The sequence below is a fragment of the Grammomys surdaster genome, unplaced genomic scaffold (genome assembly GCF_004785775.1).
Source record: "Grammomys surdaster isolate TR1022 unplaced genomic scaffold, NIH_TR_1.0 125504, whole genome shotgun sequence".
NCBI lineage: Eukaryota > Metazoa > Chordata > Mammalia > Rodentia > Muridae > Grammomys > Grammomys surdaster.
In genome coordinates this window covers 279,824-301,501 of record NW_021620360.1, presented here as the reverse complement: position 1 = coordinate 301,501, position 21,678 = coordinate 279,824, and the positions used below count along the sequence as shown (strand labels likewise).

The 21,678-nt window shown below is 50.7% G+C and overlaps 3 protein-coding genes across 4 annotated transcripts; 2 read left to right on the top strand and 1 right to left on the bottom strand.

Moving 5' to 3' along the window:
* Positions 1–338: 338 nt before the first annotated feature.
* On the bottom strand, positions 339–5,763 carry Psmb9 (proteasome subunit beta 9). 2 transcript variants are annotated; one of them, XM_028786370.1, is made up of 6 exons: positions 5,641–5,763; positions 3,972–4,039; positions 2,582–2,713; positions 1,913–2,042; positions 1,406–1,547; positions 339–704 (listed from the first exon to the last, which is right to left on the bottom strand). In XM_028786370.1, exons 1-6 carry the CDS (start codon positions 5,689–5,691, stop codon positions 577–579), a joined length of 651 nt encoding a protein of 216 aa, XP_028642203.1. In that variant the 5' UTR covers positions 5,692–5,763; the 3' UTR covers positions 339–576. The 2 variants fall into 2 exon arrangements, with proteins under 2 accessions (XP_028642203.1, XP_028642204.1); XM_028786371.1 differs by lacking the exon at positions 5,641–5,763 and adding an exon at positions 5,441–5,612.
* A 175-nt stretch (positions 5,764–5,938) lies between these two features.
* Tap1 (transporter 1, ATP binding cassette subfamily B member) lies at positions 5,939–16,891 on the top strand. Its single transcript, XM_028786369.1, has 11 exons — positions 5,939–6,792; positions 7,423–7,537; positions 7,667–7,797; positions 8,830–9,035; positions 9,584–9,781; positions 11,043–11,171; positions 11,326–11,514; positions 12,225–12,398; positions 12,621–12,783; positions 14,320–14,456; positions 16,237–16,891. Exons 1-11 carry the CDS (start codon positions 6,267–6,269, stop codon positions 16,441–16,443), a joined length of 2,175 nt encoding a protein of 724 aa, XP_028642202.1. The 5' UTR covers positions 5,939–6,266; the 3' UTR covers positions 16,444–16,891.
* A 596-nt stretch (positions 16,892–17,487) lies between these two features.
* Positions 17,488–21,103, top strand: Psmb8 (proteasome subunit beta 8). Its single transcript, XM_028786469.1, has 6 exons — positions 17,488–18,192; positions 18,897–19,044; positions 19,207–19,318; positions 19,690–19,819; positions 20,316–20,520; positions 20,806–21,103. The coding sequence occupies exons 1-6, from the start codon at positions 18,046–18,048 to the stop codon at positions 20,892–20,894; spliced, it is 831 nt and encodes a 276-aa protein (XP_028642302.1). The 5' UTR covers positions 17,488–18,045; the 3' UTR covers positions 20,895–21,103.
* Positions 21,104–21,678: the final 575 nt, after the last annotated feature.

Here is a 21,678-nt window from a genome sequence, read left to right as displayed (position 1 = left end):
AACCACATGGCAGCTTGCAAGCAGACTCCAGTTCCAGTTTGCAGTGTCTTTCTGGCCGCTACAGGGACCTGCACACATCCATGCAGGAAGAAAAAAAACCACATACAATAAAAGTAAACAGATCTATAAAATTAAAAAAAATTCAATACATATTGACCTCTCATATACAAAGATTTTTCTCCTAGGGTGCTCTGCTTTCTTTCTCTGGAGGGGTTTGGCTTAGGGGTAAAGAACAATAAGGTGTTCAATTTAATGTCAAGCTTTACCGCTTCTGATTTAAATTCCAATTCTTACTATATAGAAGTTCACTGAGTCCCATAGACTTTGAATGTGATTAGTTTTAGTGTGGATGTTTTTATTTATTTGCAACTTGCGTTTTATTTTTTTTGTAAGTTTTTTTTAAATAATAAAGTTTATTTTTTAAAAAGAATGGAAGGGTCACACTGATCTCAGGGCCAGGGAGGAAGCTTCCCTCCACACACTGCATCCCTCTGATATCCATTTCACCTCTGCCCATCACACCAGCCTGTTTCCATAAAGTTTATTACAAACAAGGAAGGGACTTCTGGGGGTTAGTCACTCATCGTAGAATTTTGGCAGCTCATCTCCCAGGATGACTCGACGGTCCACACCAGCAGCTGTAATGGTGACCAGGTAGATGACACCTCCGCTAGAGCCATCTCGGTTCATGGCCAGAGCGATGGCTGCAGAGGATTCACATTGGAGAGAGCAGCAGAAAAATGACTGAAATACTCTTTTCCTTCCCTTTCCGACTACACACTACTTTTCCTTCAGAACTCATCATAATGTCCAGCAAACCAGTATCTGCTCATGTTTCTTCTGTAAATGTCCAAGTTACCTATAGGTTAGCACAAACTGTCCAAATCCTTGAAGGCTGAGCAATCAATTTCGTATGAGATAGCTGGGGGGCGGGGTGGGTGGTGGGTGGGTAGAGGGGGATAGCTCAATTCATTGCTAGTTCCCATAGTGACCTCACCCTTACGTGATTTGCTTAAGACAGTCCTGCTCCATTCCTACTTCCCTCCAGCCTAATCTCTTCTACCATGTGTCTTGTCTGTCTCCTCCCACTCTCAAATGACTCCCAGTTTCAAAAGATGGAGAGATAGCTCAGTAGTTAAGAGCACCTATTATTCTTACGGAGTTTGGTTCGCAGCACCCACTTCGGGTGCCTTACAAACACCTGTAACTCCAGCTCCGGAGGACCCAGCATCCTCTTTTGGCTTCTACATACACACTCATGTACACATGCATAATTAAAAGTAAATATTTTTTTAAGCTTGGACACGGAATGGCCACCGTTGTATTTCTTTTCTTATTCTTCACAATCTACTTTCTTTCCATACCCACAAACCCTCCCCAGGTCACCTCTCAGTTGCCTAGTTACCATTTGTGGTGAAGCGCCGGCACTCCTCGGGGGTCATGCCCGGCTTATAAGCTGCGTCCACATAACCGTAAATGTAGGAACTTCCGGAACCACCGATGGTAAAGGGCTGTCGGATTAGCATCCCTCCCATGGTTCCATACACCTAGAGAGAGGGTCCCTCAGGTCAGGTCAGGGTCATTCCACAGCTTCTTCATGTTACATGGGCTATTGTGAAGACCTGGGACCCCCACATTTGAGCCTACAGTATTCTTTTATCATTTATTTTAATCATTCATGTACACCTGGCTTGCCTGGAACTCTCTCTACAGATCAGGTTCTTCAAACCTGCAGAGATCCACATGGCCCTGCCTCCAGAGTGCTGAAACTCAAGATGGGTACTACCACATCTGGGCTGTAGTATGTCTTTAGAGGAACCGTCTTTGAACCACAAAGCTGGAAAGACATACAACTTTCATCTCTCTCAGGAGAGGAGTGGGGAACCCTAAGACCTGGAGTGGACGCACTCACCTGGCCCCCTTCACGTTGGTCCCAACCAGCTACTATGAGATGCGCTAACAAGTCCTCACGGTATTTGTAGGAGATATTCTTCACCACGTTTGCAGCAGCCAGAACGAGGGGCGGCTCCTCCAGTTCCAACCTGAAGCGGATATTGGGAGTGAGGGTCAATGGCACTCTGCTAAGTCTGATGCTTGTCACCTAGTCGCCCCTCTCTGCCAAGTCAGGATTAAACCAGTAGCTGCCGCAGATACCAGCTTCCCTCCCATGTGCCTGGGGGAGTCAGAGTGCCACATCAGAGATCCTCAGCTCTTCATCTGCTTTTCTCTGCTCCACCTTCCCACTCCCAATGATAAACCCCTCCCTTGACTCTAAGGGCCCTGCCCTCATCAGTTAAAGCAGATGATAAGCTTGCTTTCATCCCAGTGACCTCGATTTCTCCTGGCAACTGCCTGATATTAGGAGTGGGTCAAATGTCTGTCTTCCTCCTGATTTCCTCTATCGGGGCAGTGATGTGCGCTTTTCAAGTCAGCACAGGGGAGGTGGAGTCGCTATTGTGATTTTCTATTCACAGGTGCAGAGCACTGGCTCCCAGACACTCCAGTGTGAGCTCAAAGCTGGCAAAGTCACGCAGCTGGAGAGTTTTAGTGGGAGGGGAGTCAGGACCCCGGGGTTTTGTACCCGTGCAGCTCCAGCTGGTAGGCGGCCATGTCGGCTATAGCTTGGGCATCAGCTGCAGAACCTGAGAGGGCACAGTAGATGCGCTGGTGCAGCGGGGAGAGCTTGTCGAACACGCGGTTCACGACTGCGGCTCTGTAAGGAAGGAGCCAAACGTTCAAGGGGGTTTGAAAAGGTACGGCCAGGTTTGGAATGCTTGGGTTAGAGCAGGAAACAAAAAGACATCTCAGAGCTGTAAGTCACTACAGTAATCAAAACCAGATGTACTGGGTTGGGTGGGGCAGGGGAGGGGTAACCCAGGTGGTAGAGTACCTGCCTGGCATGCACATAGCACAGCAGAGCGTGAGGTGGGCATGGCGGCCATACTTGTACTCTTAGCGCTCAGGAGGTAGCGGCAGGAGGAGCAGGAGTTCAAGATCAGCCTTGACTACAAATCAAGTTTGAGACCAACCTGGGCTACAGGAGAGAGACCCTATTTTTAGATACTACACTCTCAAAATACTAGAGTTTTAAAAAAATTATTTATTTTTATTTCATGTACATTGGTGTTTTGACTGTATGTATGCCTTTGTGAAGGTGTCAGATCCCCTGGAACTGGAGTTAAAGACAGTTCTGAGCTGCCATGTGGGTGCTAGGAACTGAACCTGGGTCCTACAGAAGAACAGTGCTCTTAACCACTGAGCCATCTCTCCAGACCCAAAACACTAGACTTTTAACAACTCTTATTTTTTTTTATAATAAAAGAACAAAAGAACACCTAGGTAAGAAAAATGTGCCTCAAAGTTAGGCAGTGGTGGCACACACTTTTAATCCCAGCACTTGGGAGGCAGAGACAGGCGGATTTCTGAGTTCGAGGCCAGCCTGGTCTAAATAGTGACTTCCAGAACAGCCAGGGCTATACAGAGAAACCCTGTCTCGAAAAACAAAAACAAAACAAAAAGTGAAATAAGAGGGAAAAAAATGCCTCTTTCCAGAATTTCTTTGCTGTTCATCACTTTGAAGGGAGACGGGAGTTCTATGGAACATGGCGGAAACAGCTTCGAAGTAATCCCATAGTCTGACTTGTGTGTGAGGAAACTAGCCAGGACAGGAGACCAAGCAAACTCTCTTCAAACTCAGGCAAATGAGTGAGATATCTGCTTGAAAAAACCACCATTTATTTTTTTATCCTAGCTGTAGATAGCCCCGTCCCTCTACAACCTGTAGATACCCTGTGTCCCTCGGAGACACTATTTCTTTACGTCCTCTGGATCCTCTGCCATGGATTCAGAGGCCCAAACGCCTCTCCATCAGTGCATTACGGTATTACCATACTGCTCAGAAGCGGGCAAGAAAAATGTGCACTCAGGGCCACAAGCTTCCCCCCAGCACACAGGCCTTCGATGCTACTCACCCTGCTGACACCCGGGAATCAGAACCCACAACGACACCCCCGTCAAACTCCACCGCCATGATGGTTGTCTGCAGAGAGACATTACGAAAAGTCAGAGCAAGGAGCGTCTTGACCCTTCATCTTAAGGAAGAGGAAATGTCCATGGCAGGAGGTGACTGACTCAAGGTCACACAGTCTTCTCTCCATGTTCTGTGTTGTGTCCGGCTGCAGGGGATTGTCACAGATTGGCTGTGGTACAGCATGGAAAAGAGCCCTTTCCCCAAGCCCCGGCTTCCCTGAACGTACTTCTTCCCTCCCTGAAAAGCAAGGGTGTGTTCCTAGAGGCTGAAATAACCCACATGAGAAGGAGAGCAGGACAGGAGGAGAAGGCCCAGGAAACTGTCCCTGCAGTGTGTGATGCATGCACACACATTATTACTGTGAATTACTGTGACACAAGACTAGGTTTTTCCTGGTCCTGGATCCCCCCCCCCCCCACCAACCTGCAACCTTACTCAATCAGAAGGGGAGACTTAGGGTTACTGAACAAGGGTCACAGAAGAGGCTGGTGGGTTGACATGGCCAGGAGTCGAGGCAGGGCAGAAGCAGCAAGGGTCGTTCAGGTAGGGCACACGTTTCATTTAAGTGAAGTCTCTGCAGCCAGGGGAAGGGACTGCTGGAGAGCAGAGTTTTTCCAGGTCAAGGAAAGAATTAAGGATGAGTGAAGGAGGGTAGCCATGTCTGCTTCCCCCATGCCTTCTAGGCTAAAAGGCACCTTAGAGACCCACAGTCGCACTGAGAAAACTGACCCATGGAGAATGAGCTTTCTAAGCTCACACAGGGTCTCACTCTGGATCCTGACTGATCTGATTTCTAAGTCCCACAGCTCCGCGGCAGCGAGGGAGCCTTTTCCAACCTTTCTGTCCACTCCACACCTCGCTCTGATCTCCGGGGACCCTGCCCGTGAGTATGCTTTCTGACCACAAAAAAGGCCAGAAATGGTCACTCCGTTCTAGGGGCTGCTCCTCCACACCGCGTTAAGAGTGTAGTTAGTGGCTTTCAGAGATCAGAAACCAGCTGCCACCTCCTCCTCAGCTCCTAGGCCTGGGCAAAGTTCTCAGGCAAGCATGGGAATGGTGGTAGTGGGGGGAGCAGGGCAGCACCTGGAACAAGGAGAACCACTGATCATCCCCGTCTCCCCTGCAATCCTGGGGCCAGAGAGTGAGTGGGTCCTCACTCAGGGTGGAGGTTGTCTGAGGTTAGGTTAAGCAAAGATCTGTATGATGTGTAGGTAGGTCCTTTTCAATGACCATATTACCTTCTCTCAGGTGCTTCATCGAGGACACCTCAGCACCCCTTTTGCAGGGGTTCCCAAGCCCCTCCCTCACTTGATTTAGCCAGTAGCCCCCACTGCGCAAGTCCGGAGTGAAAGCGAAAGCGCTTTGGAGCAACTTCCCTTAGACGCTTCCAGCTCGAGCCAAAGCACGCACCTTCTCACCAGCTTCGCAGGCCGATCCCTCCACAGACCCCTGGACACCACACTTCTGAGCAGGGATACCCTACGTTCACTCTGGAGCGCAAACGCTGGGCGCTACAAGCTTCCTAAGTCTCTTAGTCTCTTAGCTCACTTCCCAGAGCTTTAGGGTCCCTGGTCACCCCACCCGCTGACTGTCACCCCCAGACCCATTACCCCGGTGTGGACTTCTTCCATCCGGGCTGTAGGTGCTCCTGCCCGCAGCATCCTGGCAGAGCAGAGCTCGGCTTTCCAATCAGCGGCGGCGCGCGGCGCAGGCAACTTGCAGCCTGAGGCCCCGCCCCATCATCGCACAAGGGGCGTGCGGTTCTACAAAGCGTTTGGCGCCCAGAGCCAACCTGAGCAGGGCAGATCTGCCCAGAGACAGGTGACGACAGAGGGTCCCTCCCTGAAGCTGGGGTGGGGCCTGAGATGGGAAAATTCATACAAGCAAGGGAAGAAGGCTGGGGAAGGAGAGGAGAATGAGAGTCATGGAGAAGAACATAGCACGCCATGGTTGCTAGGCAGAACTGTAACTCGGACTTCAGTGGCAGCTTCCAGAACAGCCTGGGCAAGCCAGTCTCAGAAGGGGGCGTGCCTAGTGAATCGGCGGCAGCTTTCGGTTTCTTCTTCCTCTAAATGCTGGCACTTCTAGTCAGCGCCACCAGCTCGAGCGGGTTCCCGGGACTTTCCGTGCACGCCCTCGGACCCGCCCTTCTTCGCTCCGGACAGAGACTCCAGAGCCGCGCGGACGGACTGCGAGAGTCCCAGACTAGGACCAGACTCTGGACAGCGCACGCTCCATGGCTGCACACGCTTGGCTGGCGGCAGCACTGCTGCCGCTGGTGGACTGGCTGCTGCTGCGGCCCGTGCTCCCGGGAATCTTCTCCTTGTTGGTTCCCGAGGTGCCGCTGCTCCGGGTCTGGGCGGTGGGCCTGAGCCGCTGGGCCATCCTGGGACTAGGAGTCCGCGGGGTCCTCGGGATCACCGTGGGAACCCATGGCTGGCTGGCTGCTTTGCAGCCGCTAGTGGCGGCGCTGAGTTTGGCCCTGCCTGGATTTGCCTTGTTCCGAGAGCTGGCCGCCTGGGGAGCACTCCGAGAGGGTGACAACGCTGGATTACTGCACTGGGACAGTCGTCCGGATGCCTTCGTTCTCAGTTATGTGGCAGCATTGCCCGCAGCCGCCCTGTGGCACAAGTTGGGGAGTCTCTGGGCGCCCCGCGGCCGCGGGGGCGTTGGAGACATGCTGTGTCGGATGCTAGGCTTCCTGGACTCCAAGAAGCGGCGTCTCTACCTGGTTCTGGTTCTCTTGATCCTCTCCTGCCTTGGTAAGGGAGACTCGGGGCGAAAGAGCAGGCCACAGGGGACAGGGCAGGATTTTAGAGTAATGGGCAGAAAGGAAAAGTAAAGTGGTCCCGGAAAGTGTCAGAACCTAAGGAGGCAACTTAGGCAGAAAGAGAAGGACCCAGGCCTGAGAAGGGGTCCTGACAAGGGCGTTGGGGACAGGGTCTTCCCAGGTCTGAGAAGGGATCCTGACAAAGGCGTTGGGGACAGGGTCTTCCAGGAGCAGAACTTCACATCATAGCCCTAGTGTGAGAGTTTCTTTCCACACCGCCATCTTTTCTTTTCTTCTCTTTTCTTTTTTCTTTTCTTCTCCTCCTCTCCTCTCCTCTTCTTTTCTTTCCTCTTTGAGACAGGGTCTTTCTATGTAGCTCTGGCTGTTCTGGAATTCACTATATAGCTCACCCAGGCTGACCTCAAACCCAGAGAGATCTGCTTGCCTCTACTTCCAGTGCTGGGATTAACCACCTGCGCCCCAAGCCGTGCTCACCGCCATCTTTCTTAAGTAGCCCTTGAAAAGTCTGATGTCACTGAACAGGCTTGGGTCGGGGAGCACAGGAGTCGTGGGTGGTTCTCTCATAACGTTTGTGACTGAGGTGTCTCCCCTCTCTCCCCAGGGGAAATGGCCATTCCCTTCTTCACCGGCCGCATCACTGACTGGATTCTTCAGGATAAGACAGTTCCAGGCTTCACCCGAAACATCTGGCTCATGTCCATTCTCACCATAGCCAGGTATGGGGGTGGGAATGAGGATCCCAGAGCAAAGGGCACTGGATGTTGGCACTGTTAAGTTACACTTCTGTGGGGATCTGGCACTGTCTCAGGAAGGAGAGTGATCCTCCTGTGTCTCTGACTCTCTAGTACAGCGCTGGAATTTACAAGCGATGGAATCTACAACGTCACCATGGGCCACATGCACAGCCGTGTGCACGAAGAGGTGTTTCGGGCCGTCCTTCGCCAGGAGACAGGGTTTTTCCTGAAGAACCAAGCAGGTCTCTCACGAAACCTTTTCACTTGGATAATATAATCTCCGTATCACCATACATGCTCTCAACTGTGCCCCCTACAAACATGTACACACACACATGCCCAGCATCATATGGATGGGGTGTGGTAGTTCCAACACTTGGGGGATGGAGGCGGGAGCTAGAGGCTGAAGTTCAAAGTCTTGCATTTACATAGTCAATCTGAGGCCAGCCTAGGCTACAGGAGATCCTGTCTCTGAATCCAAGACTTCCTGTATGTTAGGCAAAAGTTCTACCAGCTGAGAGACCCCCTTCCCAAGCCTTCTTATTCATGGTATATCGCAAATATAGCAAAACGTTGTCTTTTTTTTTTTTTTTTACTCTAAGAAAAGCAGTATTTGCATTCAAAATTCCCTATAGATAGAAATGGCAGACTTACAGCCCTGGAAAGCCAGAGACCCTCAACTCCAACTGCCTCATTTAAAATGGAGGAAATTGAATTCTAGTCACGAGACTTCCAAACCTGCCTAGGCAGACACACTGGGGTTAGACCCGAGGGTCTCCATTTCCTAAACGACCTGGGCCTGCCTCCCTGGCTGCTGCCTCTTTTCTTTGCATGGCTACTGGAGGGCCAGTGGCAGGGACCATCCAGGAGTTACAGCATCTGAGGAGCTGAAAGCTTTCAAGAAACTGGGAGTTCATTTACATTAGCTTTTTTTGTTTTTGGCTACACAGGGTGTCACTGTGTAGCCTTGGCTGACATAGAATTCACTAGGTAGGTCAGACTGGCCTTTGCTGCCTCTGCCCCCAGACTGTTGGGATTAAAGGTGTGTGACACCGTACCCAGTTATAACTCCTTTACAGGCAAGTGCAGGCCTACTAGATGTTTCCTTTCTTCCCCCCTGCATTGAAGTTCCTGCACCTCCCCAACCTCCTACCCCTGTTACCCCCCCTCAGGATGCTGTGCTGACACGCCCACCCTGCCCCCTCCCCCGACTGTCAGCTCCTCTTGTCTCTGGACAACTTGCTCACTGTCTCTCCTGTTCTCTGTTTGGGCAGGTTCCATCACATCTCGGGTGACCGAGGACACAGCCAACGTGTGCGAGTCCATTAGTCACAAGCTGAGCCTGCTGCTGTGGTACCTGGGGCGAGGCCTGTGTCTCCTGGTGTTCATGGTTTGGGGGTCACTGTACCTCACTATGGTCACCCTGGCCGCCCTGCCCCTGCTTTTCCTTCTGCCCAGGAAGCTGGGGAAAGTGAACCAGGTGCGTGCGTTCCCAGATCCTCAGCTCCTAAGCTCGGTTTCTCCGAGACAACTTTCAGTGTGGCTTTCCACTCTTCCATCATCCTGAGCTCTGTCCTGTTACGGCTGGCCCCACACTGCCCTGCACCCACATCTGTGTACTCTGCCTTCTTGTCTAACTTCTGGCCACATTCTGTCCTTATGAATAAGATCCCGGGCCAGAGAGGCAGCTCAGGGTTAAGAGTGCTGTTTGTCCCTCCAGGGGACCTGAGTTTGATTCCCAGCGCCCATACCAGGCAGTTCTCAGAGGTCTGTAGTTCCAGCTTCAGGGGATCTGACTCCCTCTACTGGTCTCCATGGAGATCTATACACATGATACACACACAAACACAATAAAATAAATCATAAAAAAACTGGATTCATTTCCTCCACGCCTCTTCTACCTAGAAGTATGGCTGTAGACCTTTCTCTTCCCTCTGTCCCTCTGACTCTTGACTTTAATGTTTAGATGTGTGTATTCTTTCTCCTTTGGACACCCCATGTGATGTCTCTGGTCCTTGTCCCCCATAGTCAGTGGCAGCGAAGGTACAAGAGTCTCTAGCAAATTCCACGCAGGTGGCCATTGAGGCCCTGTCGGCGATGCCTACCGTACGGAGCTTTGCCAACGAGGATGGAGAGGCCCAGAAGTTCAGGCAGAAGTTGGAAGAAATGAAGACACTAAACAAGATGGAGGCCTTGGCTTATGTCGCTGACATCTGGACCACGAGTGTGAGTACCAGGAAATGAATGTCCACTCCTTTGTGTGAACATGTCTTGATTTTGCTGTTTCTCAACCCTCCTGCTCCTCCTCCACTGGGGAGTGATTGGCTCGGGGCAGTGTTTTGTGGTGCTAAGAAGTGACCTTCCACATTGGGACACAAAGCCCACTTGACCTGTGTTAGGTCCCCACTCTCCCAGCTCCAGCTCTTCCTTGGCTTCTGAGGAAGCCACATGTTTCCTGCATGGTGTGTGCTTCATGCGGTCACTGTGTGGGCGAGCTAGTGGGAACCATGAGAAGTGCCAGTGGCCAGTGGCCAGGGGCAGCTGTGATAAGGACATACAGAGAACTAAAGTTATAATCAGAGATCCCAGGCTCCATTCTGCCACCAACCAGTTCTGTATTCAGCGCACGTCACCTTTTTCTGAGTCTGCTGCCCTGTTTTGAAAAAATGGGAATAAAAACCGACGTGGCGGTCCACATCTGTAATCCCGGTACTCACTCTGAGGCAGGAGGACTGCTGTGAGTTTCCAGCCATCGTGAGTTACGATGTGAGACTTGTCTCAGTGAAAGGCGTGGGGGAGTGAGATGGCTCAGGAGGTAGGTGTGTCTACTGTCATGCTGCCGAGCCTGGTGACCTGAGATCCATCTCTGGAACCCACATAACGGATGGAAGGAGAGAACTGACTCCCGAAAGGTGTCTTCTGACTTCCACAAGGTGCACTGTCGTGCCTACTCACATACAAGAATAAATAGATAAATAAATGTAGTAAAAAGTAATAATAACAATAATAAACAGCAAGAAAGGTATGGTATAACCCCCTTTACAGAGGCTCTTGATGTGAGCCGCTGTCTACCTTTGTAACACTTACAGAGTGGCAATGGTTCACCTGTTGAGGACGGAGACTGCTCTTCCAGGTGACCAGCAACTATGTAGGGCAGCTCTGTAATTGCCTGAAGCTGTAGCTCCAGGGGTTCTGATGCCCTCTTCTGACCTCTGTGGGTACCTACACTCATGTGCATTTACCCGCCGACAGACAGACAGACACACACACACACATAACTTAGAACTATAAAAATAAATCTTTTTTAAAAAAAGAGTCAAATGTTCTTCAAACAAGGAGACAGTGGCGATGGTGAGGAGAATGTGAGGATCCTGAGCTGTGTTTGAGTCTGACCCTTGACCCCACCTTCCCCCCATCTCACGTGTCTGGGAGAAAGGACCTCACAGGTGGCCATTGCAGTCCGTTTTATCCCCTGGTTTCCCCGTAGGTCTCGGGAATGCTGCTGACGGTGGGAATTCTGTACCTTGGCGGGCAACTGGTTGTCAGAGGGGCTGTCAGCAGCGGCAACCTTGTCTCCTTCGTTCTCTACCAGCTTCAGTTCACCACCGCTGTTCAGGTGAGCCCCGCCCCCGCAATGCCTCCGCGGGCCTCTGACCTCTGCCTCTTCGCGCATCCTCCGCCTGTTCACTGAATGCTGTCAAGCAGGTTAGACGGCCCACCTGCTTTCGTGGTCCATCCCAGCCTCACCCACACTCCACTCTGCGATGCAGGTCCTGCTCTCCATCTATCCCTCCATGCAGAAGGCTGTGGGCTCCTCGGAGAAAATATTCGAATACCTGGACCTGACTCCTTGCTCTCCGCTCAGTGGCTCGCTGGCACCCTTAAACATGGAAGGCCTTGTGGAGTTCCAAGATGTCTCCTTTGCCTACCCAAACCATCCCAACGTCCAGGTGCTTCAGGTACTGTTCGACCATGCCTTTCACCTCTTCCAGTCTTCTTACCAGTGACCCAGGGCCTCCCTGATCCTCAAAGGTGACAATGAGAATCGTGTGTCTATAAATCACCCCAACCGAAGAACCAGCTTGGTCTTCTAATAATACTACGGGGAGAAGAGACCTCAAGGGGAAGGCTTCTGGGGCTCAGGATGGCTCAGTGACCAAGAGCATGTGGTGCTCTTACAGAAGACCCCAGTTCCCAGCATTCATGTGGTGGCTCACAACCGCCTGCTCCTGTTCCAGGGGATCCTACCTCCTCTTTTGATTTCTAGGGGTTCAAGGCATGAACGTGGCATGCGTGTCTACATGCTGGTCAAGTGCTCATACACATAAAAATAAATAAACCTAAAAAAATTAAAAAAAATAAATAAAACTCCTTTAACAAAGGAGTAGCAACACGTGTCTTCAGCTGCCGTGTGAAGCAGACTAGATTTCTGCTTCTGGGAGAGAAGGCTCACCCTCCATCCTCTACTTATACTTTCTGGGGATGCTTCTTGCCCGTTCCCATGCCCCAGCCTCCCTCTCTTCTCTTTCGGAGGCGTCATTTCAGAAGTCCATGCGTAGAGGGTAGGGATTGCTGTGTATTCTGTTTTCCTCCTGGGTAAGATGTCATGTAACACACTGAGTGACAGAGGCCTCCAAATGCTTTTACGATGTGCTTCTCTGCCCTCCAGGGGCTGACATTTACGCTGCATCCTGGAAAGGTGACAGCGTTGGTGGGACCCAATGGGTCAGGGAAGAGCACTGTGGCTGCCCTGCTGCAGAACCTCTACCAGCCCACCGGGGGCCAGCTGCTGCTGGATGGCCAGCCCCTGACGGAGTACGACCATCACTACCTGCACACTCAGGTGAGCAAGAAGGAGGTGTGGGGGACAGGAGGGGATCAAGCCAAGAGAAAATTGTCTGTGGAAACTCTTGCAGAGAGTTAGGGGATGCAGGCAGACACGGGCAGAGTCAGGGCTGTGTACAGGACACGCGACTGTATGGTATGCACTGGATTGTGAACCTTCAGTCTCTAGACAATAACACTTCTGTGTTTCTTGCCTGTGACTCTTCACATTTCACCTCAGGTGGCCGCAGTGGGACAAGAGCCGCTGCTATTTGGAAGAAGTTTTTGGGAAAATATTGCCTATGGTCTGAACCGGACTCCAACCATGGAGGAAATCACGGCTGTGGCCATGGAGTCTGGAGCCCACGATTTCATCTCTGGATTCCCTCAGGGCTATGACACGGGTATCTGCGTTCTCACATCCCGTCTCCAACAATCCTGCCTTTATTACTCAGTCCCTCCTGCCCCTCGGATGTCAATCTGTAGTTGGAACCCTCGTTTCTAAGATTCACATTCTCAGTGCTCCATCTGTCTTCAGTCGGCCTCCCTTTCCAGCTGCCTCTGTCAGCTGCATCCATGTCCTTGTGTGTGGTGTGTGAGTGTATGTATGTGCGTGTGTATGTATGTATGTGTGTGTGAGCATGTACGTGTGTGTATGTCTGTGTGTGTGAGTATGTATGTATGTGTGTGTGTATGTATGTATGCATATGTGTGTGTATGTGTGTGTGTGTATGTCCGTGTGTGAGTGTGTATGTCCGTGTGTGTGTTTGTCCATGTGTGAGTGTGTATGTCCGTGTATGAGTGTATATGTCCATGTGTGAGTGTGTTTGTCCGTGTGTGAGTGTGTGTGTCTGTGTGTGAGTGTGTGTCTGTATGTCTGTGTGTGAGTGTGTGTGTCTGTGTGTGAGTGTATATGTCTGTGTGTGAGTGTGTGTGTCTGTGTGTGAGTGTGTGTGTCTGTGTGTGAGTGTGTATGTCTGTGTGTGAGTGTGTATATGACTATGTGTTTCAGTATATCTCTGTGTGTGTATCATACCCTGAGGGAATGAATGTGTGTGTATGTGTGTTTATATGTGTGTGTATGTGTGTATATGTGTATATATTTGTGTGTATATGTATGAGTGTACATGTGTGCATTTGTATGTGAGTGTGTCTGTGTATATGTGTGTGTATGTATGTGTGCCTATGTGAATGTGTATGTGAGTGCCTGTGTGTGTGTGTGTGTGTATATATATATATGTATATGTATATGTATATGTATATGTATATGTATATGTATATGTATGTATGTATTGTGTGTCTGTGTATGTATGTTTGTATATGTGTATATGTATCTGAGTATATATGTGTGTGCCTGTGTATGTATGTGTGCATTGTGTCTGTATATGTGAGTATGTATGTATGTGTGTATGTATGTGTGTATCTGTGTATATATGTGTGTGTCTGTGTATGTGTATATGTATCCCGGCCCGCGGATCAGTCAATGGGGTCTGCAAGGGAGAGAGTGGGGACGGAGGGGCAAGAGACTAGAAGAATGGAGACAAGACAAAGTTTTCTGATCAGGTCTCATTTATTGAAAGGCAATTATGGGTACATAAGCACAAGCAGGGGACTGCAGCTGAAGACACTTAACCACGAGTGCCTTGCAGCTGGGGGCACTAAACAACAAGTCCAAGATATGTCTGAGAAAAACAAGATGTTTATCAGAGTGTGCTCAGCTGTTGTAGGCTGCTTACAGAAACATCATGCTAGAAAAACAAGTCTCTTGTCAGGGTGGAAAAGTATCAACCTGCAAATATATGGCCCAAGATGGCTGCAAAGATGATAGCCGCTTTCTGCTAGGAGTTGGCTCCCAACATGTATATGTATGTGTGTGTATGCGTGTGCGCGCGCGCACGCACGCCTGTCTACATCTCAGCTGGACTCTTTCGTCTCTGCAGAGGTTGGTGAGACTGGCAACCAGTTGTCAGGAGGTCAGCGACAGGCAGTGGCTTTGGCCCGAGCCTTGATCCGGAAGCCACGCCTGCTTATCTTGGATGATGCCACCAGTGCCCTGGATGCTGGCAACCAGCAGCGGGTAAGACTCTGGTTCTCAGCCTTTGTCTTTTTAAGCCATTTTGCTATGTGGTCTTGGCTGGCCTCAGCCTCACTTTGGAGCCAATGCTGGCCTCTGACCCTTGGTAATCTTCCCGCCCGCTACCTCAGGAGGGTGGGGTCACCCTGCTTTGTCATCTTCCTGGAGTCTCATTCCCGTGGGAGCTTTGCTTCTGTTACTCACCCCATGTTAGTTACACCAACAACATAACTGTTCAAACCTGTCCTTGGAATTCTTGGTTCCCACTAGCTTTTCTTCAGGACACAGGAACCAGCAAACAGAGCTCCTGTCCTAACAGTCTGTGTGGGCTAAGCTTGCGTTGTGTCTTAGACGCTCTATCTCACCCTTTGTACTAATTTGCCCGTCAGAGTCTTTTGCTGTGCTTATTCTGTGGATGGCAAAATAGGGGCTAAGAGGGGTTGATTAACCTTCTGAAAGTCACACAGCTATTGAGCAGTGGAGCCTGAGTCCAGATATAAATCATCCAAATTCTTGTGTTTGTTGTTACTGTTAATTTTTTTAAAATTAAGATTAATTTATTTTATGTGTATGAGTGTTTTCCCTGAATGTTTGTATGTGCCTAGTGTCTCTGAAAGTCAGAAGAGGGTATGGATCCCCTGGAACTGGAGTTACGGATGGTTTTGAACCTCTAGGTGGGTGCTGTAACTCAAGCCCTGGTCCTCTGGAAGAGCAGCCAGTTCTCTTCACTGCTGAGCCGGCTCTCCAGCCCCTGCATTACATTTCTTCAAATTTAATATAAAAATTCTCAGTTTAGGGGCTGGAGGGATGGCTGAGTAGTTAAGAGCATTAGCTGTTCTTCCAGAGGACCTGGGTTCAATTCCCAGCACCCACACGGCAGCTCACAACAGTCTGCAACTCCAGTTTCAGGGTTTCTGACACCCTCACACAGGCAAAAACCACCAGTGAACATAAAATAAAAATAAGCTGGGCGGTGGTGGCGCACGCCTTTAATCCCAGCACTTGGGAGGGAGAGGCAGGCGGATTTCTGAGTTCGCAAGTTCGAGGCTAGCCTGGTCTACAGAGTGAGTTCTAGGACAGCCAGGGCTACACAGAGAAACCCTGTCTCGAAAAACCAAACCAAAAAAAAAAAATTATAAAGAAGTTTCTCAGTTTATTAGTGGGTTATTAAAAATATGTATGACATAGAAGAGGTGACATGTGGGGTGGGTCCTGGGGGGGGGAGAAGAGGAGGGAAATGGGAGGCGATGTGATTCTATTTCATTATATTCATGTATGAAATTCTCAAAGCATAAATTAATATATATTTTTGAATGTAAAAAAATTCCCACATATTAAGGCTGGACGAGGCGACCCTAGTCTTACTGAAACTCAGTATGCCATGTTTGGGTGATGTCCTTGGGAGGCCTGCTTTTTTCTGAAGGGAAATTAAGGAGTGGGAGGGGGGTAGGAGGAGGGACTGGGAGGAGAGGAGGATGGAGAAACAGCAGTCGGGATGTAATGGATGTACTATATGGGGAAGAATAGTTTTCTTTTAAAGTTTTCCAGCTTGTGGGTAGAGATGAGAAACTGTTCAGTCCCCTCCCCCTGTGCTTCTGCTCTTGTCTACCTATACCACCTCTTGAGAAGACTCTTTAACAAATCTAAGGTTTGGAGAGGAGCTCCAGACCAGGGATATCGCATCCTTGGGAAGTTACAATGTGTCCCAGTCTTGGAAGCACCGGGGACTCCTGGGCGGTAGAGGTCTGGACTGTAAGGTGTATGTATGTGTGTGTTTCTGCAGGTCCATCGGCTCCTGTATGAGAGCCCCAAGCGGGCTTCTCGGACGGTTCTTCTTATCACCCAGCAGCTCGGCCTGGCAGAGCAGGCTCACAACATCCTCTTTCTCAAAGAAGGCTCTGTCTGCGAGCAGGGCACCCACCAGCAGCTCATGGAGAGAGGAGGGTGCTACCGGGCCATGGTGGAGGCTCTTGCGGCTCCTTCAGACTGACGGGCCACTGGACTGCACACTGCGCGCTGCCCTCCCCCTCCCCTCTGCTCTGTGTGGCGGAGAACCTGGGACCAGAGATATTACCACACCCACTGAGATAGCTGAGGAGCTGAGGTGTTTGTTACATGAGAAAATGTAATCTCTAGGAGATGCCCGGAATTTACCACGAAAATTTCCCTGACACGCTCCCCATTAAAAAGACGGGGTTTCAGGTACCCCAGGCTAACACTGAGCTGCTAAATTGCCTGTCTCCACCCTCCTGGTACTGAGCTTGTATTACAGCCTGCACACACAAACCTGGTTGATGTGGCGTTGGGATAGAATGAGAAGAACTGCCCAAAATGTACAGAGAGAAAGGACAAGCAGCTTGCAATAAACCAAAGGCACAGGCTGGCCTATGGGTGTTCCGTGGGTTCTTGATACTTATAATAAAACTGGTGTTTTGTACTGTGGCGTCTCCTGTTTCTTAGCTCCCACAAAGTGCTCACTGAGTTAGCCAGCACCCTTCCCCCCGACACACCCCAGTGTCCCGTTCTTCTTCAGAATTCTGTTTTACTGCTGGGCCCATCATCTTTTATTTCCTGGGGCTCTCATCTCTCTTTCCTACCTACCCACCGACTCCTAGTGCTGAGCAGGACCGGGCTGCAGCCCCTCCCTCTCTGCACCCCAAGGCATCAGCAACATTTTGGAGTCCTCTTCCTCATTGAGGCTGGAGGAAGCGCGGCAGCGCAGCGAGTGGGGACCCCAGAAAGCCAGACTGGATAACCTCGCTCGCTCTGATTCTTTCTGAACCGCTCACCTTCTCCTCAGCCGCACACGCCTGGATAATCTCAATAAAACGGATAGGATTATCCAGGAAATCTCTTCCATTCAGCGAGGGCCCGGTGTGTGACGTCAGCAGTTGCTGGGCAGATAAGGTCCGCAAAGGTTGCAAAGAGAGGTGGGGTTTAGGATTCAAGGAAGGAGCGCTCAGCCTTGACTTGCGCGGCGTGAGCAGCCCGGGGCAGAAGAGTGCGTCCTCGTGGGTGGCCTCAGGTGGTGAGACTGTTGAACCGAGAGGGGCCCTAGGAGGGATACTTGCGCCCTCTCCTTGGTTCGTCCTTCCCCATTTTTTCCTGGTTGTCCCAGGACCTAAAGACCTGGTGCATCCTTTTATCGTATTTTCCAGTTTCAAAAAAATAATGCTCATTTGCGCGCTGCCCCCATCCCCAGGACGCACACTTAGGTGAATCTGCTCCCCTCAGGTTCCAACTTTCTAGAGAACCTCTTTAGACTACAGTACCCTATCCAGTTCTCAGCTGTTCCCAGAAGATGCGCCCCCCACCCCGGCCGGGGGGTCCTCACGTACCCCACTGCTAGACGGCCTTCGAAGGCTCACACCTCTTCTTCCACAGCCCATTCTCTAGCTGGTTTCACCGACGTGGCAGCAGGAAAACTCATCCCCAACACTTTTTTTTTTTTAAGTTCAGACACCCATTGACTGGGCTCTACTCGGAAAGGGCAGGGGATGGGGGTGGGGGACTGGTTCCCTCCCCTTGGTACTGTGGCTTTCGCTTTCACTTCCTCGTCGGAGAGTCGACAGATCTCTGGGGCTAAGTGGTCATGGCGTTACTGGATCTGTGCGGGGCTACTCGGGGGCAGCGGCCCGAGTGGGCTGCCCCGGATGCGGGAAGCGAGTGTCGCTCGGACCCGGGACACTACAGTTTCTCTGTGCAAGCTCCGGAGCTCGCACTTCCCAGGGGAATGCAGGTGAGGATTGTAGGCGTTCTTGAGAGATGCAGGGGGTAGGTGGTGGCACAGAGGAAGGAGTGTCTGCCTGGGTCTGAGGAGGTGAGGAAGCCTGGAGAGGCTGTCCAGGAGAGAGCAGCATCCAGGCTAGCCCTGAAGAACCAACGTGGAGATTAAGGCATGGGAAGGCGGGAGGGAGGGAGGAGGAGAGAAACGGGTGGGGGAGGGACAGAAGAACACACACACACACACACACACAGGCTGGAGGAGAGACAGAGACTGAGAAGATTGTTGGTGTCCATCCCAAGACACCATGCACAAATCACTATGCTTTCACAGACCCACCACTAACTACTACAGGGTCTGTACAGTTGTCTTGGAAGACCTATGAACTTGGGTGGCTAACCTGGCCTCAGCAACATGTCCTGAGTGTCCTAGGACACGTTAGGTGGCCTAGGTCTCAAGCCCCTCTACTGTAAAATGAGAATAAGTTATTAAAATGTGGTTTCCAAGAACTGAAGGAGTCACGGATCAGGAAACACCTTGAAGTCGGCTAGCATGACCTTTGTCCCCATGTGTGGAAAGCAGAACACTGGTGGGCATAAATCCTGCTTTTCCTTCTTTGGGGCTATTGACATCTAGAGTCTACAGACCCCTCCTCACCCTGAAACCCTACCAGGAAACTCCTAGTACTGAGGTGCTCTTCTGCCTCTTGCCTCTCTCAGCCCACTGCGTTCCTGAGGTCCTTTGGTAGCGACCAGGAAAGGAATGTTCAAATTGAGATGGCCCACGGCACAACCACACTAGCCTTCAAGTTCCAGCATGGCGTCATCGTGGCTGTGGACTCCAGAGCCACTGCAGGGAGTTATATTGGTGAGTGTGTGTGTTCCAGTGGCCAGCCTCTGTTGGAGATGTTCTCCCAGTAGAGCGGAAGGCCTGCACTGAAGTTCGGACAGAAAGGGCATTGAGTTAGCATGGGTGTGTGTGTGTGTGTGAAGCTGTGGGTTCATTTCTTTGATCTCAAAACTCTTCCAGCCACCTTAAGGGTGAACAAGGTGATCGAGATTAACCCTTACCTGCTTGGCACCATGTCCGGTTGTGCGGCCGACTGTCAGTACTGGGAGAGGCTCTTGGCTAAGGAATGCAGGTGGGTGGATTTTATCATCTCATTGGTTCAGCCTCCCTCCGTGTCCAGGTCACTTACACACACCCGGTGATCCAGTTTAGTGATCACAATTTTTTTTAAATTGCCTTTGTGTGATTAAAAATCTCCCAAATCTTAGCCTATGTCCCTGCTTTTAAGCCAGATAACCTGGCAATTATTTAACCTGCAGGATGGTGTCATTTACTAGGCTTTTAAAATGTTCAAAGATTTTAAATTCCAAATCTCTCCTTTATTCTTATGCACACAAGCTCATACCTTCCAAACCCTCATCTTTACAGCCCCTTCTCCCTCATTCTATGGGAGGAACAGAATGCTTGCCTGCCTCCCCTGAGGCCTCCTTTCTCCTCCTGCAGGCTGTACTATCTGCGGAATGGGGAACGCATCTCCGTGTCTGCAGCCTCCAAGCTGCTATCCAACATGATGCTGCAGTACCGGGGTATGGGCCTCTCCATGGGCAGCATGATCTGTGGCTGGGATAAGAAGGTGGGTAGCCTGTTCCTGTGCTCCCCACCTGGACGACAGGCCATTGAATCCTCCCCTCCCCCATGCTTGGTCCAGGTCTTGATATTTACCAAAGTGTGCTGTCTTTTGTTTTGTTTTTAAATAAACACAGTTACAGGTTTTCTTAAAAAAAAAAAAAGATTTATTTATATTATTTATGTGAGTGCACTGCAGCTCTCTTCAGACACACCAGAAGAGGGCATCGGATCCCATCACAGATGGTTGTGAGCCACCATGTGGGTGCTGGGAATTGAATTCAGGATCTCTGGAAGAGCAGTCGAGGCTCTTAACCGCTGAGCCATTTCTCCAGTCCCCTGTCTCTTATTTTTATTTATTTTAATTAAAGGGTGCTGTCTTAACTCAGATGTTTCTATGATGGGATCACTGTGTTGCCCGCTCTCCACAAGTCACACTTGTGTTTTCATATGATCGTTAAACTATTTCCAAGTTCAATCTGGGATGGCTTCCCGTCTTCTAGGGACCAGGACTTTACTACGTAGATGACAGAGGGACTCGGCATTCGGGACAGATGTTTTCCACTGGCAGTGGGAACACGTACGCCTACGGGGTGATGGACAGTGGTTACCGGCAGGACCTCAGTCCTGAAGAGGCCTACGACCTGGCCCGCAGAGCTATTGTTTATGCTACTCACAGAGACAACTATTCTGGAGGAGTTGTCAACAGTAAGAGACCAGGGCTCACCCAGCATCTGGGAGAAGAGGAGGAGCTTAGGTTGGGAGACCCGGGGGAGGAGTGGAGATTGTCAGGTCTGAGAACACTGAAGTCCCAGAGAAAGGTTTTCAGCTAGTGTGTGTGTGTGTGTGTGTGTGTGTGTGTGTGGTGTGTGTGTGTGTGTTGGAGTTGGGGTGTGTGGGGTGTGTGAGTGCTCAGTGCTTGTGTAAGCTGCTGCTGCTTACAACACACCGAAGAAAGGCCTGACGCCATGTTCTTTTCTCAATCACCCACAGTGTACCACATGAAGGAAGACGGTTGGGTAAAAGTGGAGAGTTCCGATGTCAGTGATCTGCTGCACAAATACCGAGAGACCGTTCAGTGATGGCTGCCGGGCAGGCCTCCCCAGGCACTGGCGGCACTGGCTGGCAGACTCAGGGACCTGGGTCTACTTTGGTCTTAGAAGAAAGAAGGGCCCAACCTGGGCTGGAGAGAAAGCTCTGAGGCTATTGGAGACAGCCATGTTTACCCTCTCACTCAGCACCATATTCACGGATACCTTCTAAGTACAATAAAAGAAAACGATTACACACATCTCTGTGTTGTGGCTGAATGGGTCCCGGATGTGGGGTCCTTTGGAGGGAGGGCTAAGGAGCAAACAGGAAGTCAGGCGGCTTCCATTGAGAAGGCGTTCCCCAGGGTCTTCCTGGACATCTCTCGGGAGGACCATCACCCATCTTTTTTCTCTTTGGAGACTCATTTTCAATTTCATTTGGCCCACAGCCCTTCCTGGAGTGTCCTGGTCTCGGGACTCCAGTGTGGCCCCTCGTGTATGTTTTGGGGTAGCCGGGAGGACGTTGTGATGACAATGAGCATGGGAAGCTCAGGCAGCGCCTGTGTGACACTGGATAGTGAATGTAACGGCGGCGTGCTGAGGTTCAGTTTCATGATGTTCCATCCCTGGCTGCAGGGTGTGAGCACAGTGAAGAGGGATGGGGGGTGGGGGAGCAGAGGAGAAAGTGAAAGAAAAAAGGGAATCCCTGAGCCTTGCGTAAGTGCAGGGCAGGAGTGCTCAGCTCAGGAGTGCTCAGCTCAACAGTGCTCAGCGCAGGAGTGTTTAAGAACCAGGTCAGGGGTTAGAGGACTCTGAGAGCCAGAACAGCCTGATG

What these genes read in the sequence shown, in the direction of transcription:
- Psmb9 (XM_028786370.1), bottom strand. Translation starts at nt 5,691, where the DNA reads ATGCTGCGGGCAGGAGCACCTACAGCCCGGATGGAAGAAGTCCACACC. An exon ending in TGGAAGAAGTCCACACCGGG is followed by an intron (nt 4,040 to 5,640) that starts GTAATGGGTCTG and finishes GTCTCTCTGCAG; the next exon opens with ACAACCATCATGGCGGTGGA. An exon ending in TACCAGCTGGAGCTGCACGG is followed by an intron (nt 2,043 to 2,581) that starts GTACAAAACCCC and finishes TATCCGCTTCAG; the next exon opens with GTTGGAACTGGAGGAGCCGC.
- Psmb8 (XM_028786469.1), top strand. Translation starts at nt 18,046, where the DNA reads ATGGCGTTACTGGATCTGTGCGGGGCTACTCGGGGGCAGCGGCCCGAG. An exon ending in CACTTCCCAGGGGAATGCAG is followed by an intron (nt 18,193 to 18,896) that starts GTGAGGATTGTA and finishes TGCCTCTCTCAG; the next exon opens with CCCACTGCGTTCCTGAGGTC. An exon ending in TTCTGGAGGAGTTGTCAACA is followed by an intron (nt 20,521 to 20,805) that starts GTAAGAGACCAG and finishes AATCACCCACAG; the next exon opens with TGTACCACATGAAGGAAGAC.
- Tap1 (XM_028786369.1), top strand. Translation starts at nt 6,267, where the DNA reads ATGGCTGCACACGCTTGGCTGGCGGCAGCACTGCTGCCGCTGGTGGAC. An exon ending in AGTTCACCACCGCTGTTCAG is followed by an intron (nt 11,172 to 11,325) that starts GTGAGCCCCGCC and finishes TCTGCGATGCAG; the next exon opens with GTCCTGCTCTCCATCTATCC. An exon ending in ATCACTACCTGCACACTCAG is followed by an intron (nt 12,399 to 12,620) that starts GTGAGCAAGAAG and finishes ATTTCACCTCAG; the next exon opens with GTGGCCGCAGTGGGACAAGA.